Raw genomic sequence first — 19,550 nt, 5'->3', positions numbered from 1 at the left:
TGACGTCATAAACGCAATACATTGTGGGTCGACCTTAAAGTTTTGTTCTTTTCTTTATCAAGTTCAAAGCATGGCGTAAACGTGCGGCATCATTAACTACCACAATTGTTTTCATGATCGCTTTGGGGGGGAAAAATTAATTGGTGAGATTTTTCTCATTGCTAGCATGAAAGTGAATGAATGGAAGAAAAACAGTTAAGACCATGGTTGAGACCACCGAAAAACGCTTGCTAGTTAGCTAACCATCTAGCTAGCTAGCGTACATGCCTCCGTTTGCCCTACGAGCCACAGTATTGATGTCTGTCCACTTTGCTGCTAATCATATTTGGATAATTGCAATCCACTGTTAGTTCCAAACCAGTTGTAGTTCTAGAGCAGGGGTCACCAACCTTTTTGAAACCAAGGGCTACTTCTTGGGTACTGATTAATGCGAAGGGCTACCAGTTAGATACACACTTAAATAATTTGCCAGAAGTAGCCAATTTGCTCAATTTACCTTTAACTCTGTTATTATTAATCATTAATGATATTTATCTTTGTGGAAACACTGATCATCTTAATGATTTCTCACAATAAATATATATAGAAACAGATAAATATCAATATGCAACACTTTATTTTTATATTTTCTCTAAGTACACATTTTTCAAATTGAACATTTTCAAATGATCACTTCTAAGACAGTCTTGTGAAATCACAATATCCCATTTTAACTAGCTAGCCACTAACATTTTTTAACAAATCATGAATTACTTTGCACCATGTTTGTACAAATAATAACTCATGTAAAATACAAAAGTAAACTCTCAAATTTTTAAATCATGTCACACATTGAACTGGACACCAAATCTGTTATCTGTTTCTTTGTCAGTTAGTGGGAAGCCTGGCATTGCATGCTGTTAACTAGTATGTTGTACTCTGGTGTGTAACTTGACACTGCAACTCTTAATGAGTCTTGCAGATGTGCATCAGTGAGGCGTGTTCTGTGTTTGTTCTTGATGAAGTTCATGTCAGAAAAGGCTGATTCACAAAGATAAGATTTTTCCTCATTGTTTGCGGAACCTTCTTAATCTTTTGTACATATTTTCACAGCAATCTGGCCTTAAGCTTAATTATGATAAATGTAAAATGTTAAGGATCGGAAATCTAAAGGGAACGTCCTTTCGAATGGAATGCAAAGTGCCTGTTTTGTGGACAGATGGACCAGTTAACATACTTGGTGTTGTTGTCCCAGAAAATCTGGAATATCTATCCATCCATCCATCCATTTTCTACCGCTAGGCTCAGTAAATTATGATAATCGACTAAGAAAGCTGGACAAAATTATGCAATTATGGAAAGGGAAATCCCTAACCTTGTATGGTAAAATGTCTATTGCCAACTCGTTAATTATTCCTCAATTTATTTATTAGTTTTTGTCATTACCAGCTCCATCACAAAACTTTTTTAAGATTTATGAGCGGAGGGTCTTCGATTTTGTCTGGAACGGCAAACCAGAAAAGATTAAAAAAAGGTTTTGTACAAACAGTATGAATATAGGGGCCTGAAACTTCTCAACCTTGAAGCTATGTGTCTGTCTTTAAAAGCATCAATTGTTCCAAATATGTATTTAAACATTGAGTGGTACACAAATGTCCTGTTGGACAAAAAACATGTACTGTATCAAAAGAAATTGTATCCTTTTTTACAAGTGATCCCCTCCCAGAGAGTCTGCTGGGAAACATGGCGGGGTTCATAAAGGAAACAATCCACTCATAGTGGTGTTTTCAATTTTATGTGCCAGAAAAAAGAGACGATATTTTGCAGCAGTTAATATGGATGAACTCTAATATTGTAATAGATGGAAAGCCTTTCTTTTGGAAAAATATGTTTGAAAGAGGAATCATTTTTGTCAATGATATTATCAATGAGAATGGTAAAATTATGAAGTATGATGAATTTAGAGCTATGTATGGTGATGCTTGCTCAAGCTTTTCATTTTATCAACTAACTGGAGTAATTGGGAAAAGATGGAAACAAATAATTAATTATGGAACTACTAAATTATTAGTTTGTAAACCTCTAATAAGAAATTCTAGTTGGCAAAAAGGAACTAAAATAAATAGAAAAATATATAATTTTTATTTAATAAAGAAATCTTAGAAGGCTGCCTCATACAACACAAAGGGAAAATGGGAGGACTTTTTTGACTGCCCGTTGCCATGGGATGCCATATTCAAACTAATCTATAAAACTACTATCGATGTGCAAAATCGTTATTTTCAAATTAAAATTATTTATAACTTCTTACCCACAGGGAAAATGTTAAAATTATGGAATATGACAGAGTCAGATGATTGCCGATTTTGTTGTCAGGAGCCTGAATCCACCCTACATTTGTTTTGGTATTGTCATATTGTGTCTTTGTTTTGGGTGGAAGTTCAAAAAATGTGTTTAAGGATTGGTTTGTTTATGAAGCTTAATGTGGTTTCTGTTATTTTAGGAGAGTTCATTGACAATCATGATTTACTCAATTTAATTATAGTACTCGGTAAAATGTTTATTTTAAGGCCAAAAACAGATATTCACTTAGTATTACTTTCTTTAAAACATTTATTCAGTATTTTCTAACTTTAGAAAGTTACATGGTTGAAAACGATAATGATGCCAAAAAACATTAAAAAAAAGATGAGAAGTCCTCAAAGGCTTATTTTGAAAGTATAATTATGTTTATAGATTATATGATATCTGTTGTTGTGTTCCCCAATTTGAGTGACCTGGACATAATCTGGACTGTACATAAATGTTTATTTTGAAAATGTAATTTTGTTTATAAATTATATGCAATCTGTTGTGTTCCCTAATTTTTTTCTGTGTACATGAATGAAGGGGTGTGTTGCTGAGTCCGACTTGGACATTATCTGGACTGGGCCTGGTTTAAAAAACCCTTTAAACAAATCTAATTTCATTGACAACCTGGTCTGTTGAAGATAAGACCCTTTTTTAAAAAATAAAATAAAATAAGATAAATAAATAAAAAACATTTTCTTGGATAAAAAAGAAAGTAAAACAATATAAAAATAATTACATAAAAAATAGTAATTAATGAAAATGTTAGTGGACCAGCAGCCTATACAATCATGTGTGCTTTAGGGACTGTGTCCCTTGCAGATGTGTTGTCTATGTTGTGGGAACCAGAATATTGGTAGCAGAAAGAAATAACCCCTTTTGTGTGAGTGGGTGTGGATGAGTGTGCATGGGGGAGGTTGTTTGGGTTGATGCACTGATTGAAAGTGTATCTTGTTTTTTCTATGTAGATTTAATTAAAAAATAAAAATAAAAAAAATTATTATTATTATTATTTTTTTTTAATTTATTTATTTTTTTAGAACAGGCCCGCGGGCAACTCATCTGGTCCTTACGGGCGACCTGGTGCCCGCGGGCACCGCGTTGGTGACCCCTGTTCTAGAGTATTTATTAGTAGCCAGCGAGAATGTATATTTTTGATGTGATTTTGTTCGGGTGTTACCATTTAGTGGTCAATTGTACGGAATATGTACTTCACTGTGCAACCTACTAATAAAAGTCTCAATCAATCAATCAATCAATCAATCAATGGATTGTAAACAGGGGTCACAACACCGGAAGTATATTGCCCAAGGGTGCGTTGCTAAAGGATAGAGTTGCCAAATGAGAAATGTTTTCTGAGTTCTTTGCATGTATGTTAAAGAATTTTACATTACATTTTCAATGATAATAATGTTAGTAAATGATTTAGTAAATATTCTGTGATCCAATTACACGGGACATGTGTCTAAAAGGCAACCAAAAGAGGTTGGTGGATAAAAATAAACCTAAAGGTAAAAAAAAGTGTACAAATGCACCCAATTGCAGGAAATGTAGTCTTGATTTTCAAAATGTTATTTTGGGATTTGCATGGCAGCGCTTTTTGCTGATAGAAATGTTCCTCTTTTTTATTTTCAATTGTCCTCTTTTTTCTCAAAGGGTGCTTACATGCCTGTATGTTCACTGTTTTTTTAATGCCGATTTAGTTCTAAAATATTTTTTTGAGTGCAATAAGAAACACATGTTTGATGCAGAGGTGGGTAGAGTAGCCAGAAATTGTACTCAAGTAAGAGTACTGTTACTTTAGAGATTTATTACTCAAGTAAAAGTAAGGAGTTGTCACCCAAATATTTATTTGAGTAAAAGTAAAAAGTATGTTGTGAAAAAACTACTCAAGTACTGAGTAACTGATGAGTAACCTGTTCGTTTAATGATGACGGCAACATATAATGCACAAAACCTTAAAAAATAGCAATGAGCAAATTCAAAGCCAGGAACAACTCTTAAGCAACTAAAACAATAATATATATTAAATAATAATACATTAACATTAAAAAAAATTAACGCAAATTGAGCCACAATAACTTAACAGCACCATAGGCTCAGTAGGCAGAGATTACAAAGGAAAATAAAAAGTTAGCCTTTACGCAAACCATAAACTGATAGGTGTGGGCTGCACCTGGGAACACACTGATTGGTGTTTCTATGCATGCGTGTGTGTATGTGTGTGTGTGCGACTGTGCGTGTGTGTGTGTGTGTGTGTGTGTGTGTGTGTGTGTGTCTATGAAGCTGCAGTGCGTTAATAAATGTCCCCACACGATGTACATTTGACAGTGATTCATAGCAGGGAAGCTAACATCAGCCTACAGTGACAGCCAAAATGTCTACTAAGGTTACTTACCGCAATGTGCTTCCTCAAATTTGACGTTGAGTTCATGTAAGCTTAGGCTTGTTAATCATGTGACCGCCTGGCTCTGTTTGATTGGTGAAACGGAGTCAAGCGTCACCAGTGACTGCATTTGATTGGTGAAACGGAGTCAAACTTCACCAGTGACTGTATTTGATTGGTGAAACGCAGGCATGCGATAGATCCTACTTTGAAGGTATGTCTGACAAACCAAAACAAACAAAGCGTGCATTAACAGATCGATAAAAATCAGTAGCGAGTAGCGAGCTGAATGTAGATAAATGGAGCGGAGTAAAAGTAGCGTTTCTTCTCTATAAATATACTCAACTAAAAGTAAAAGTATGTTGCATTAAAACTACTCTTAGAAGTACAATTTATCCCAAAAGTTACTCAAGTAGATGTAATGGAGTAAATGTAGCGCGTTACTACCCACCTCTGGTTTGATGTATCATAAGATTTTCTGTTCAAATTAGGCCAATAATGAAATTTTTGGTGGTGCCCTTTATTTTGAAAAGTATCAAACTACATTTTGGTACCAATACCAAATTATTGATATCAGATCAACACTAGTGGGGAGAATTTGACTGCATTAGAACACTATAAATCATACACATTATATATATTTGTGAAGCACAGATGGCACACAAATGAATCATTTTAAAATATCTAATAACGTGGCATATCTTACATATTGTGTGCTTATCCAAAGACGTGAATATGACGAGTCGTGGAACTGTGGACCAATTCTATACTCTGCATGATCCTCCAGGGTGGATGAAGTTTGCCTAACCAGTCTTCATGTGCTTTGTGGACTTAGAGAAGGCATTCAGCCGTCCGTGTCCCTCGGGAAGTCCTGTGGGGAGTGCTCAGAGAGTATGGGGTATTGACCGCCTGATTGTAGCGGTTTGTTCCCTGTATGATCAGTGTCAAAGCTTGGTACGCATTGCAGGCAGTAAGTCGGACCCGTTTCCAATGAGGGTTGGACTTTGCCAGGGCTGCCCTTTGTCACCAGTTCTGTTCATAACTTTTATGGACGGAATTTCTAGGCACAGTATACTTGCCAACAACTACGGTTTTCCCGTAATGAGTATGTTTTTTGATAATCCATTCCGGTTTACAGCTGCAGTGGTAAAAACTACGGTTTTCCATTAAAAATTATTAACTTAAAAATCCTTTAAAAAATGTTTATTAATGAAATCGCGAAATAATCGGCACTGCTCTGATAACTTCCTGTCGAGCGATTCCGTATGCTAGGCACCAAATCGCCATTGTTCTCAACCGAATGGACGGTCATGGAATCAGCTGGAGAAAAATCGCAGAACGAGTCTTAAACCAAAAATAAATATTCCAAAGAATATTCCAAAGCCTATCCAGGAATAATTATCCATTCAAGAAAAGGAGAAAATTACACAAACTGCACTTTATGCTGCAGTAATGTTGGCATCGAAGAAAGGAGTTGCCGCTTTCATCACGGAAACGTCTCCTTCAGTGTTCATTGTTGGTAAGTAGGGAAATGCGCACTAAAACTGAATTAATTTAGTAGATGCATAATTTCCTCTCCCTTATTTTGTAACTAACATAATATTATTTTAAAATCATAGGTAATTTTTTATTATTTATTTTTCTTATTTTGATATTCAGACAATAATATTATTTCCATAGAGTAGCATGTTGAAATATTGCAACATTATTAATATGTTTTATGAATTTTTTTTTTTGAGAACTACAGTAATTTAATTTAAAAAAAATCATAGTTTTGAAGACATCTATTATGGTAACCTCACTGTACTATACGTTTTAACTTTGTATTTATGTACCTATGTCAGTTACTCTGATGTCATTATTCAAATAATCAAATACAAATTACATGTATGTTCTTCAAGCTGAGATGATTTCAATTCAGACTGCATAGATTTATTATAACACAGTAAGTTCAATAATGATTACATTTTGCATGCGCCCCCCGCGACCCCGAAGGGAATAAGCGGTAGAAAATGGATGGATGGATGGATGGATGCTCAAGTAAGGATAACAATTTTTTAAAATAAATTACATAATTATTGAAAAATAATATGCATCATTATCTATCATTATTATCCCACCAGTACTGTAAATAGTCATATCACCCTGTCTTTTTATTTAGTTTTTTAAATACTTAAATTTAGACACATTTTTGCAGTGTTTTTGTGTGTCAAAAGTTGCCTCTGATTATGACAAATGTGAAGGTTTTAGCCACAATCTAACCTATCCGAATGCTGAAATTAATTTTGCGTCGGGGACCTTCGCTCTCCTGCACCCCCCTCCAGGACTTTGTCCTGGACCTGCCGGGGCCTGCTGGACCCTGGTTACTAGGCTTTTTGAATTTCAAATTTGGCTGGTATGGCACAGTCAGGGCATTGAAGGAATCTGGGTTGGTGGTTGCAGGATTAGGTCTCTGCTTTTTGCAGATGATGTGGTCCTGCTGGTTTCATCTGTGCTGGAACTTCAGCTCTCACTTGATCGGCTCGCAATCGAGCAATATATAACCTGCTACCAAAGAATGTACAACAATTCTTCTCAACTAAAGAGGAGAAATATAACCTTAGAGGAAAAAATAATTTAAAACATTTATATGCACATACAACACTTAAAACTTTTAGCATATCAGTATGTGGAATCAAATTATGGAATGGATTAAGTAAAGAAGTTAAAAATTGTACTGATATGATCCAGTTTAAGAGGTTGTTCAAAATAATAGTGCTTACAAAGTACAAAGAAGAAGAATTATGAGAAATACTTCTAACCTTATTAAAAATAATATATTCTTCATCTCAGTATGTTAATAATGACTGAATTAATTAATTACATATTATAAAACTGTAATTAATTAATTATCATTGTAAACGCTTTGAAGTGGGAAATGGGTAGGATTAAATAAGCTTTGCTTCTTCCTACTCCTTTTCGGGCATGATGTAAAATGAAATGATATGAAATTGTGTGACGTATTAAGATGTAAGTGTGTTCATGTTCGAAATAAACTAAAGAAAGAAAGAGAAAGAAAGTGACTGGGATGAGAATAAGTACCTCCAAGCCTGAGTCCAAGGTTCTCGCTAGGAAAAGGTTTGAGTGCTATCTCTGGGTTGGGGAGAAGATTTTACCCCAATTGGAGGAGTTCAAGTACTTCGGAGTCTTATTCACGAGTGAGGGAAGAGTGGATCATGAGATCTACAGGCAGATCAGTGCGGCATCTGCAGTGATGCGGACCCTGTATTGATCCGTCGTGGTGAAGAAGAAGCTGAGCCGAAAGGCAAAGCTCTCAATTTACCGTTCGATCTACGTTCCTGTCCTCACCTATTGTCATGAGCTTTGGGTTATGACCGAAAGGACAAGATCACGGGTACACGTGGCTGAAATGAGTTTCCTCTGTCGGGTGCCGGAGCTGTCTCTTACAAATAGAGCGGGAAGCTCTGGCTTTTGGAAAGAGCTGAGAGTAAAGCCGCTGCTCCTCCACATCAAGAGGAGCCAGCTGAGGTGGTTCTAACGTCAGGTCAGGATGCTCCCCTAAAGCCTCCCTGTGGAGGTGTTTAGGGTACATCCAACCAGTAGGAGGGCACGCGGAACACCCAGGACACTTAGGGCGACTATGTCTCTTAGCTGTCCTGGGAACACCTCGGGTTCCCCCGGTAAAAGCTGGATGACGTGGCTGGGGAGAGGGAAGTCTAGGCTTCTCTGCTTAGGCTGCTGCCCCCGCGACCCGACTTTGGATATGTGGAAAAAGATGGAAGGGTGGATGCCTTTCGATTGGCCAGTATCGTACAGCTACATGATCGCCATTGCCGATTAATGCCTTTTATTGCCCATCACAAACGCTGATCCTTTCTGGCTGACACTATATGCATTTTTAGTCCCCCGGCTGACAAGCAACTAACACCTAATTATGTGTATCCATACACAGTGTGTAGCCACTCCCCTAAGCTAATAATAATCACCTATATGATGGAAAATAAACCTAATTTCTTAGTATCTTATATATCATTATCAGTAATATTATCACAGGAGGACGAGGCTAAACATGTTACACACCAAAAGCAAGCAAGTAGCTAAGCTAACCGCTAAGCTCACTTAAAACAACACCAATAAATAATTGCTTCGCAAACTTAAACCGCTTTGCAACAGAAAGTAAGCAGCTATTAACAGTTGACTAACAAGTAGATTAATAAGAGTATAGAGTGAAGTTAATATAACAACAACTGTTGGTGTGTCAGCAATGTTGCAGTCAGTACATGACATATAAGAGGATGGTGAATCGATCCATAAATTGTTAGTGTCGATACCAAGGGGAGTTTCTGTATATGAGCAATACTAGAGTGATTAGGGTCGATATTTTTATTTTCTCAAAATCCAGTTTTGTAGTTTTTGTTCATGTTTACAAACTAAGGCAATAATCCCCTGGACACAGGAGAACTTTGAGGGCAAAAACCCAAATAATTTAAGTTAGTAGTACACAGTAGTTTTTACTTTTGTTTAGGTATTGTGCACTAATTGCTTTGCTCAAACAATTGTATGTAATAAAAGAGAATAGGGAACCAGTTTAAATATTGTGTTGTTATTGTTAAACTATCATCAGAACGCACCATAAACACATTTAAAAAAATCTTCAGTTGTTAACACATGTGATTTGTATTGGTTTTGGCCAATCTCACTAATGGATGGTAGTATCGGCAGCATTAAACCCTGATCGGATCATCCCTAATCCTGTCGCATGAAAAAATCCACGACTGACAGTGGTTGTTATATTATTTCAAGTGTTGTAAAATCAGACCTACAATAAAAGCTGCTTGGTCACAATATACTGTCACTAATTGAGTGTTATGAACATAATAACAACCATGACAGCATTAAGATTGTTTGTCTCGCTTTTCTCTGGAATAATGGCATAAAATGGAAACCGTCCAGCCTGGGAAAGTGTGATTGTAAAACAGATGGAATATATTATACCTGCTTCCATTTTACTCAGGAAAGAGACTATTTAAATGTAACTGCTATGCAAGGTGTGCAGGAATGTCTTCATTATTCAGTATAGAGGGGATGAGTTAGGCATTATGTCATATATACAGTGGGCACCATTATCTTTCCACCTGCATAAACTCACTGACTTCATGTTAATTTTCCTTTTCAGGCAGCAATGGGAAATTCTGAAAGCCAGTACAGCATTCACGGCCTCAAAGCCACCAGCTTTGGCTTCTCTGGGACACAGAAACCATACTCGCTGAAGATCGGGTCAGCCACAGACGACCCTCTGTCAGCTCACGAATGGTGGAGAAGTGCACCAGTGAGCTCAGGGTACAAGGCCAAATGTGTCAGCCGAGGTTGTCTCTCCCCTCCAAAAAGCAGACAGCCTTATTCTGCCCGTCAAAGTGACTATGCCTCAAGGGGAGTGAGGGGCAGCCCGAATGAGCATCGCTGGCATCGCTCGACTGGATGTGGAATACGCAGGCGGCATGTGTCTGATGACTTTGAAGATAACCCCTATGGTGCAGAGCTCAATGGCTACACTCTGAATAGTCAAAGAGACAAAGAGCAGGTTTTAGTGAAACCTAATAGCCCACGAGTTGTGATCAAGAAGGATGGTAGTCTGAGAGTGGAATTCACCAATACCTCAGACAGTGATCTCCTCCTGGATGAAGTCTCTGGTCCTGTACAACTCCTAAAGTTCTCTGCTAATTTGGACTCACCCTCTACTTCTAGTCTGCCCGGCTCTGGCAGTAGTGAGCCTGATGGTCACAGCAGTGGTCCCCCACCAGCCTCTACCTCTTCAACTGCTAGAACCAGTAAAGGAAGCTCTCTCAGCTCCGATGGTTCTTGGTATGATTCTCCCTGGGGTGCCAGCACAGAACTTTGCGAACAGGATCAACCCTGCTCTGCCATCAGGCCACCAGTGCACTCCCCCATCCACCAACATGACTCTTTGACCGAACAGCCATCCTCTTTGTCCACTGGAGGCCTCTACAAGGACTCTGCAATGGCTGCTACCTTCCCCATAGCCAAAGACCTGTCCTCCCATTTAGAGGAGGTTCCAATTGGCCAGCAGCCAAATCGAGCCTCCCTTGCTTCAGTCTTGGATGTTCACTTGGAGGAGGGAAGCCTTGAGGCTCGCCAGTATTCGTCATACACCTTGCCCTGTCGAAGGCCCAAAGCTCACACCATGAGCGAAGATTTGGACCAGTATCCCAACCATGAACAGCATCGGAAGCGGTCTGGATCGGAGTTTGGCTACCATAAAAAAGCTTATATCAAAAACCACATTCGACGTTTCAGTGACTGGACTGGCAGCCTCAGTCGCAAAAAAAGGAAGTCTCAGGTAATTATAGCTTTAATTGGTTCTTTTGTGTGTTCTTCTTTTCTCTGTATGTCTCTCATAACTTGTTGCAGAGTGATGGCTTAAACAAGACTAATAGAAAAGGTTAACAGGCCCATGAACAGTTTCGTGTTGACAAGGGTAACGGTTACCTTGGACAATTCCTCTGGTCTTTAGCATCATAACGCCAGATGTCAGACTGGGCAGAAGATGGCCTTTATAAGGCAGCCAGCTTTGTTTGTTTTCTGGCCTTTTTTAGGATGACATGGAAATGATGAATAGTGCTTATTGATTTAATGAAGTACAACTGTTTAAGTTTCCATAATGACAATTTCTGGGTGGATTTACTACAAATAGTATTACATGACATTCTGAATAATCATCACACTGTAGTTCATGTAGACTGTAAGAATGGAATATGTGTGTTATGCAAACAGTAAAATATTGCTATGTTCAAACACCACCGTGCGGTTAACACAAAGCAGGCATCCGATAAAAATGTGTGTGTGTGTGTGTGTGTGTGTGTGTGTGTGTGTGTGTGTGTGTGTGTGTGTGTGTGTGTGTGTGTGCGTGCGTGCGTGCGTGCGTGCGTGCGTGCGTGCGTGCGTGCGTGCATGCGTGTGTCTGTCTGAGAGAAAGACAAGCATTATTGACCTACAGTTAACAACTAAGTTATTTCACATGACCTTTTTCTGTGTTGATTGAGCTGTGTTGAAGCAGCAAAAAACGACATTATGTTAAATGAAGAGTTTCCTGAAGCTGTCTCTGATAGTTGATATAATAATGTAACTGCATCATAAAGCCTACATGAACTCCATGGTGTTCAGGGATGAATAGTCTCTCCTATTGCTATTACATTAATCATTAGTAATGTAGCAGCCTAGTTTTGAATGGCAGGGTTCCTGCTATCACATGTTGATAAAAATATAACATTTACATAATAAAAATCAACTACAGGCTTCCCAAATGCTGTAATAAATTGAGCATGATGAGTTGAGCATATGTCAGCATTTGGCCCCACTTTTAACTCTTTTTTTCAAACGCTTATTGCAAACGCTTATTAATTTGACTTAGTAAGTCATTATTTTGTCAAAATATTGACTTACTAAGTCATAATAATGACATACTTAGTCTTGTGTGACTATCAGAAACAAATTAGTCATTGAGAGTAGAAAGCAGGGCTCTGTCTGACACGCTGGGTCCGAGGATGCAACATAAAGTCATTACTGCAGTTTTGAGGGTGATTTATTTTCCCTAAAAAACAATACATTACATGCAGATGGATTTGCAGGACTATATGGACCAGACTATGATGGAAAAAGATAGCCTGTTGCGGTCAACAGAAGTAACGGCACCCTACCTCACTCTCTCTCTATACAAGACAAAAGGATTCCCAGGCAGGTGCAGGTGTTATTCATTCAGCAATCATTCAGCCCCACACACGCACACGCACTCCGCCCACACACTCACACACGTAGCCACACCCACTATCCCAGGTGACAAGTGAGAAACAAATCCCTGCCTCTACACTTAGTATCTCAGGTAAGTAGGACTCTTTTGTGTTTTGTTTTTACTTTACGGAAAAAATATCGATATATATCGCCATTCAGCAAATGGAGTGGAAAACACAACCAATAATTGTAGGCTTCTTCACGCGACGAAGCCGGCCTACTCCACCACAGTCTGTAGTCTATTGCCCCCCTAGGCTGTGGTGGCAGCGATGAGGTGGCGACGTGATAGTGATGGCGACAGGCCGAGTTACACTGTTCCTTACACCCACCCCGCCCGTCCGCCTGTCCCCTGGAGAGACACCACCTTAACTAACACATTTTCTGGGGGAAACACTGCCCTGACTTTATTTTCTTAATGAACCACTTCATTCAGGACTCTATGAAAGCTCTTTCCTATCTCTCTATGTGAACGATTGGAACTCCCAAGAACAGAACAGCAATACGGCATTTTCTGCTCAAACTCTACACTCACTCTCACTTGTTGTAATGCTACACTGAAGCTGCTTGACCATCGTGTGAATTAAGCCGCGAAGAAGAAAAACGGATATTACGTCATATGCAACCCAGCCATAGCCGTTTGTTACCGTAATAAAAGTTTACAATAGTTTTGGCCTTTGTGTGTTTTCTTCTGGGGGCTACAAAACATTATATTACTTTAATTTGTTATCAAGTAAACAAATACATTAGTGTTAAAATACGAGACTTTTGACTATCGTACTTTTGAGCAAGCTCTGTGTGGTTCTTCTTTTTCTTCCCCCTGGAGAGCCTAACATTTTATAAATACCATGAATATATCCTAACAACCTCCAACTGTTAAAATATACAACATATATAAAACCACTTTTGAAAGTAACAAAGTTGACCAAAGTGCTTTATAAGTTTGGGAAATAGTCAAAAAAAATAATAAAGTAGTTTACTATATTATGTTTAAAAATACAAGATTTCTCTGTGAGCATGATACAAAAAAACCTGAAAGATAACTTAAATAAATGAAAAAAAAAACTTTTTGCTTCATAATATTATATTTTGAAATATTTTTTAACTTGTTTTAGACCCCCTCGTTCCTTCTGTCTTTTTCTACGGTGTATTACCTACAAGCCAAAGTATAGTAAAACTGCTTCCGGGTAAACATATTGTAAGCCTTGCCCACATGCACCCGCCCCTCCACGTCAAAACCCTGCCCACAGGCACCCGCCCCTCCACGTCAAAACCCTGCCAATAATTTAAAACTGTAAAAAAAGAGAGGCGAAACCGTAAAAAAGAGAAGCGAATGTGAAATAAGAAAAGTTGAAAATAAAAACCTGTTAAACACACAAAAAACAAACAGTGTTCAGAAATATGAAGATTGGCACTGAAAACTTGTCATGATATAAAAATAATTTCAGCAAAAATATTATATTATTTCAACGTTTGTATTCATTTATTGCCAAAACTTGTTTCGGTGCCAATACAACTTTTTCTACAATGTCATTTTTTGGGGGGTACCTAATCGTACTAGCAGTGTTTTGGCTCCATAGAAAAGCAGCTTCAATGTCTTTCATTGATTTAGTCAAGTCACCAAGTCGTGAAGCTTCACAAGTAATACTGATTTAAAGAAAATATAACTCAGTTTTTTTGAGCAATAAAAAATATTTGAAAGGCAAATGTTAGACCAGTGATTCTTAACCTTGTTGGAGGTACCGAACCCCACCAGTTTCATATACACATTCACCGAACATTTCTTTAGTGAAAAATAAAATGTTAATTTTTTTTCAAATTCAAGACAAAGTTATGTTTTTTTTTACAGGTACACAAAATGAACCGTGCATGAACATCACCTTGTTCAAAACCAACACAGGGCATGAACTCACAACAAATTACACACCTGCAAATCAGATGGAAAATTAGAGGGAACATTGTTTGGGGGGTATCCATAATACGCCGATAGGGAGAAGTTTTTATTTACACGATGAGTCGGGTGTGTCTTGACCACGAAGCCCTGAGGCCGACTCACCGAACCCCTAGGGTTCGATCGAACCCAGGTTAAGAACCACTGTGTTAGACAGATAAACATGGTATTGGCAAGAATGAAATCATTAATAGATGCATATTCGTCACTAAAGAGTAAAGCACAATGGTCAAGTCAAAATAACATACGACATTCCCATTTGCATTATGTGTCATTAAATGATACCTGAAACCTAACTATAGTAAATGACTGAACACCAATTCCTGTCAGCAAGATTTAATTTTTTAATGCAGTAAACGTGGCAGTAATCTACATCATGTAATAGCCAGAACAGCCATAAATCATTCATTAACATTGGAGGAGGGGTGGGGTTGACTCTTCAGCATGGGTTTAGTTTTACAGCCATTTTGTTGGTGCTGCCCAAAAAAACGCAATGTTTAGAACTTCAGGCTAAATTAATTCACACAAAAACAATTACTCTTTAAAATATAGGGACGCTCAGTTAAACCAAACTTTGATATAAAAATTACGATTGTGGTTTTTTGGTGACATACTCCTCTGACCTGAGCCAGTTTTAGCCTTCACCTCAAGGACTGCGTGCGAGCTGAGCTGCCGCTTATGTTTCAAGAACGTCAACGGGCTCATAGTGATGTTACTAGTAGTTGACTGGGAGGTGTTTATTATAATTTGGGGGGAGTCCGCTGCCTGATGCTTACCTGCTAAACACCTATCTGCTCACCACACCGCAGGAGCACTGACTCCATGCGCTCTGAATACGCACTGCTGATTGGCTGTTACATGCGCTCTGAATATGCACTGCTGATTGGCTGTTACCGCACTGCGTGTAACCAATCAGATGGTTCTGTGGGTGGGACAATGCTGGGTGCTGCAGAGATGTACTGACAGAGGCAGTACGAAGTGGAGCAGCTTGTTAAGACGTTAGTTTAGGCGGTGGCTCTTTGTTGTTAAGGCGGCCCCCTTAACAACAAAGCGCTGCGGGAAACCCTGCAGGGAAAAAAACTAAAGAGCATCGAAGGAAATGGCTGTTAAAAATATAACTTTCATCATCTTGTGGTATACATTTGGACAATGCTCGTGTCTGCAGCGACCACGTTGTAAAATGTTTGTTTGAACATTTGATTTGTTTGAGAAACTTTCTGTGATGCAATTGAGTTTATTATCTGCTGTATTAGTAGTGTTAGAGCAGAATTAAACGTTAGAAAAGAACAAGAGATCGTATTAGATTATGTTATTTTGTGGTTGCTATGCCAAAGTATAACTAAGAAGACCTGGTTGTACAAATAAACTAACGTCATGTTGAGTCCTAGTAATAAATATTGTGATTATTGGTCCAATCCACTGTATTTTTATTGTCCATTTAATAACAGAAACTAAAAGCTTAGTTGTTGTTGTGCAGGAAAGGCAAGTGCTTTATTTGACACAGATGACCACATCATGGCGTATTTGGTGATATTTGTTATCATCAAGAAAATATCCTTAATAGTATTAATAAACTAGATGAATAAATCTCTCGTAGGCTCAACAGCATACTGAGTCTTGATCTCGTGAGCAAACATTGCTGAACAACAGGGACATTTATAGCTAAATAATGAGGCAAAATATGAACTTCACACCATAAAAACAACTGCAGACATGAATTGTTGATGAGATTAAACATTAGAGCAGGAAATCAACTGCAAACAAACATATTATTTTTCTCATTAGCGTCATGATCACAGCAGCACGGCACTCGTTATGCCAATCAAATACGTTACTTACCGATGCACGAATAAGTCCAACTTTGACTTTCACGGATTAATGTTTAATTGGTGGACCCCTCAGATGTAAAGACATCATGTGCCTCTAATTTTTTCTTCTCTAAATAACGTGAGTGTCAAATGAAGTGAGGTTGGAGCAAGCAGTAACGTCTTGGTGATGATAAATAAAAGTTTAAATCAATAAAAAAATATTTTTCTTAAGAGTGTATAAATTCACTCCATCTCATTTTTAATATTTCTTTCATGATCGTTCATAATGATGCAATATGTACAAACAGCTAGCCGAAATAGCATGTTAGCATCGATTAGCTTGCAGTCCAGTCATGCACTGACCAAATATGCCTGATTAGCACTCCTAACAAATGAATAACATCAACAAAGCTCACCTTTGTGCATTCACGCACAGCATAAAACATTGGTGGACAAAATGAGACAGAGAAAGAGTGGCATAAAACACGTCTTTCTGTGGCAGCGTCGGAGAAAGTAAAACTATGGTGCGTTCAAGGTCTGCCAAAATTAGTATGACAAAACTGCGCTAGCCAAATACTCTCATCAGGGAAGCATGTGCAATATAAACATTGGGATTTCTAACAATTTAGAAGGTTTGTGTGATGTTTGTCCTCCTACAGAAACCATATTAAAACAAAACATATATTTTTTCCCCATCTTTTTCCATTTTCATACATTTTTGAAAAAGCTCCAGAGAGCCACTAAGGCTATGTCTACACAAAGCCGGATAACCCCTTCAACGAATAATTATTTAGTCTAAGCCCCGTTTCAGCCACATTAAACCAGCGTTTAAGATTCCCCTCCTCGGACAAATTTTTACACGGGTAAGTGCGCCGTGTTTTTCTTGAATCTCCGGCTCTTAGCTTTGTATGGACTAATTGATCGTTTACAAACTGAGTTCGGAGAGGAAGTGACGCCAGAAAGACAGCACCCCACACCAGAAGTGACGTCAGAAAGAACGCGCAACAGCCGGCTTCATAATAAAGGGGTTTCGTAACTCGGAGCTAACCACTGGAAATATGGAGGCGAGTCATCCAGACATGCCCGTGTTTCTCCTTCTACATGTACAGACGCTAGTGGAAATCACACATGAATACCTTAAGAGAAAGCGATTACAGCTATTTCGGGTACAACACTTTTTAGACTGCAAGAGAACTTTCTAATGTCCAGGTCACTGTGATTCTACTTACCGAAAAACTTTGTCCATTTGTCGAAGGAGAGTCACAAGAATGCGTGTGCTTTGTATTACCTGACTGACGAGGGAAGACTATGGAAAACGGTGAATGCTTTTGGACTGGCAAAGCAGACTGTATCAGTTATTGTCCGCCATGTGTGTCGCGGATTCAACGTCTAGGTCCAGAGTATATAAAGTATACTAGGCCCCGTTTACACTAAGGTTATCCAGGGTAAATCCCACCTAACCTGATCCTTGTCCACACACACATAATGGTCATTTAAGACCCCCACCCTCCCTCCGTCAGCCGGCGCAACGCGATGTAATACGCATGCGCGGAAAATGCACACGTCATACTCACCTCCAATGTTGCTTTGTGTGCAAGTTCTTAAATTGAACTTATCTGAACAATATCCAGTGTTGTGGTATTTCAATTAATTGGAATCCAGTGTGCTGTGGGCCCTATTGTAGTGATCCACACCTGAGCCATCATAAATTACTCAGATCTTTAATAAACACGTGAAAGTACACAATGTGACAAATGACATTTGACAATAATCAATCTAGGGATCTAGATATCTGGTCAGGACACTCCTCACTCTTTTGCTTTCACCTTCATTGTCCATTCGTTTTTGGTGACTTTATATACTCTGGGCCTAGACGTTGAGTCTGCAACATACAGGTACATGGCAGACAATAACTGATAAAGTCTGCTTTGCCAGTCCAAATGCATTAAATTTTTTTCCGTAGTCTTCACTTGCGGCCAGGTAATACAAAGCACACACTACCTTTTTTTTATCACATCCACAGGAGCTCGCATTCTCGTTGTCTCTCCTTCGACAAATGAGCAAAGTTTTTCGGTAAGTAGAATCACAGCTGACCTCGACATTCAAAAGTTATCTTGCCGTCGCAAACGTGTTGTATCCAAAATAGCTGCAATCGCTTTCTTTTAAGGTATTATGTGTGATTTCCACAAGCGTCTGTACATGTAGAGGAAGGGGAACACGGCATGTCTGGATGACTCGCCTCCATCTTTCTAGTGTTTACCTAAGAGGGGAAACAGGTTGTTATGAAGCTGGCTGTGGCGCGTTCTTTCCGACATCACTTCCTGTGTAGGGCGCGGTCTTTCTGGCGTCACTTCCTCTCTGAAATCAGTTTGTAAACGATCGATGAGTCCATACAAGGCTAAGAGCCGGAGATTCAAGAAATACATGGCGCACTTACTCGTGTAAAAAATTATCCAAGAGGGGACCTTAAACGATGGTTTAGTGTGGCTGACATGATGCTCAGGCTAAATAATGATTTGTTTAAGGAGTTATCTGGCTTAATGTAGACAGGGCCTAAGGTGGCGCTAAAGATCAGCATGCAGCTCTAGAGCCATGGGTAGCTGACCCCAGATGTAGGGGAAACCCTGTGGGTAACTTAAAAATGCATATTTTTCAAAAAAGGAAAAGTTAAAATAAGAACCTCTGAAACACACAAAAACAACAACAGTGTGCAACAATATGAAGATTTGCATTGGAAACATGTCATTGTTCTAAACATATCCACCATTTTCTTCGAAGTTTGTATTTATTTGTTGCCAAAAATTGTTTTGATGCCAAAACAACTTTTTCTACAATGTCAATTTTTTTTCCATGCCAAATCTAACTGGCAGTATTTTGTCACTATAATTTTTTGTTCACTGAAATACAGTGCATGGTTAACTTTGACTTAGGGCTGGGCGATATATCGATACACGCCATATATCGCGGGTTTGTCTCTGTGCGATATAGAAAATGACTATATCGTGATATTCGAGTATACGTTCTCACGCAGTTGCTTCTAGCAGCTGGCATTACACGACAGGCTCTTCCCACTCCTTCTTGTGTCTCCTTCTCACAGACAGCAAGCCCACCTTCTACATACGTCACATACTGTCACGTCATACGTCACATACGTATACGCCCTCGCGGAGCAGAGAGGTAGCGGCATGGGTAACGTTAGCTGTGGTGCGAGTGGTAATACGGGAGTAAGAAGGTGCGAATCTGGTAACAAATGAAGGAAGAATTAATTCCCAAG

General features: G+C 38.7%; 1 protein-coding gene across 5 annotated transcripts in view; it reads left to right on the top strand.

The window, feature by feature from the left end:
* Positions 1–19,550, top strand: part of LOC133646103 (rho guanine nucleotide exchange factor TIAM2-like) — a 288,867-nt gene that overhangs the window by 135,641 nt on the left and 133,676 nt on the right. For all 5 annotated transcript variants that reach the window (XM_062041113.1, XM_062041111.1, XM_062041114.1 and 2 more), the window contains exon 3: positions 9,891–11,072. In XM_062041113.1, the coding sequence (XP_061897097.1) occupies positions 9,897–11,072 (1,176 nt within the window). In that variant the 5' untranslated portion in view covers positions 9,891–9,896. The remainder of the gene's footprint in view (positions 1–9,890; positions 11,073–19,550) is intronic.

This window comes from Entelurus aequoreus, linkage group LG03 (assembly GCF_033978785.1).
Source record: "Entelurus aequoreus isolate RoL-2023_Sb linkage group LG03, RoL_Eaeq_v1.1, whole genome shotgun sequence".
Classification (NCBI taxonomy): Eukaryota; Metazoa; Chordata; class Actinopteri; order Syngnathiformes; family Syngnathidae; genus Entelurus; species Entelurus aequoreus.
Note: the sequence above shows the minus strand (reverse complement) of the source record. Positions and strands in the feature narration are given on the sequence as shown.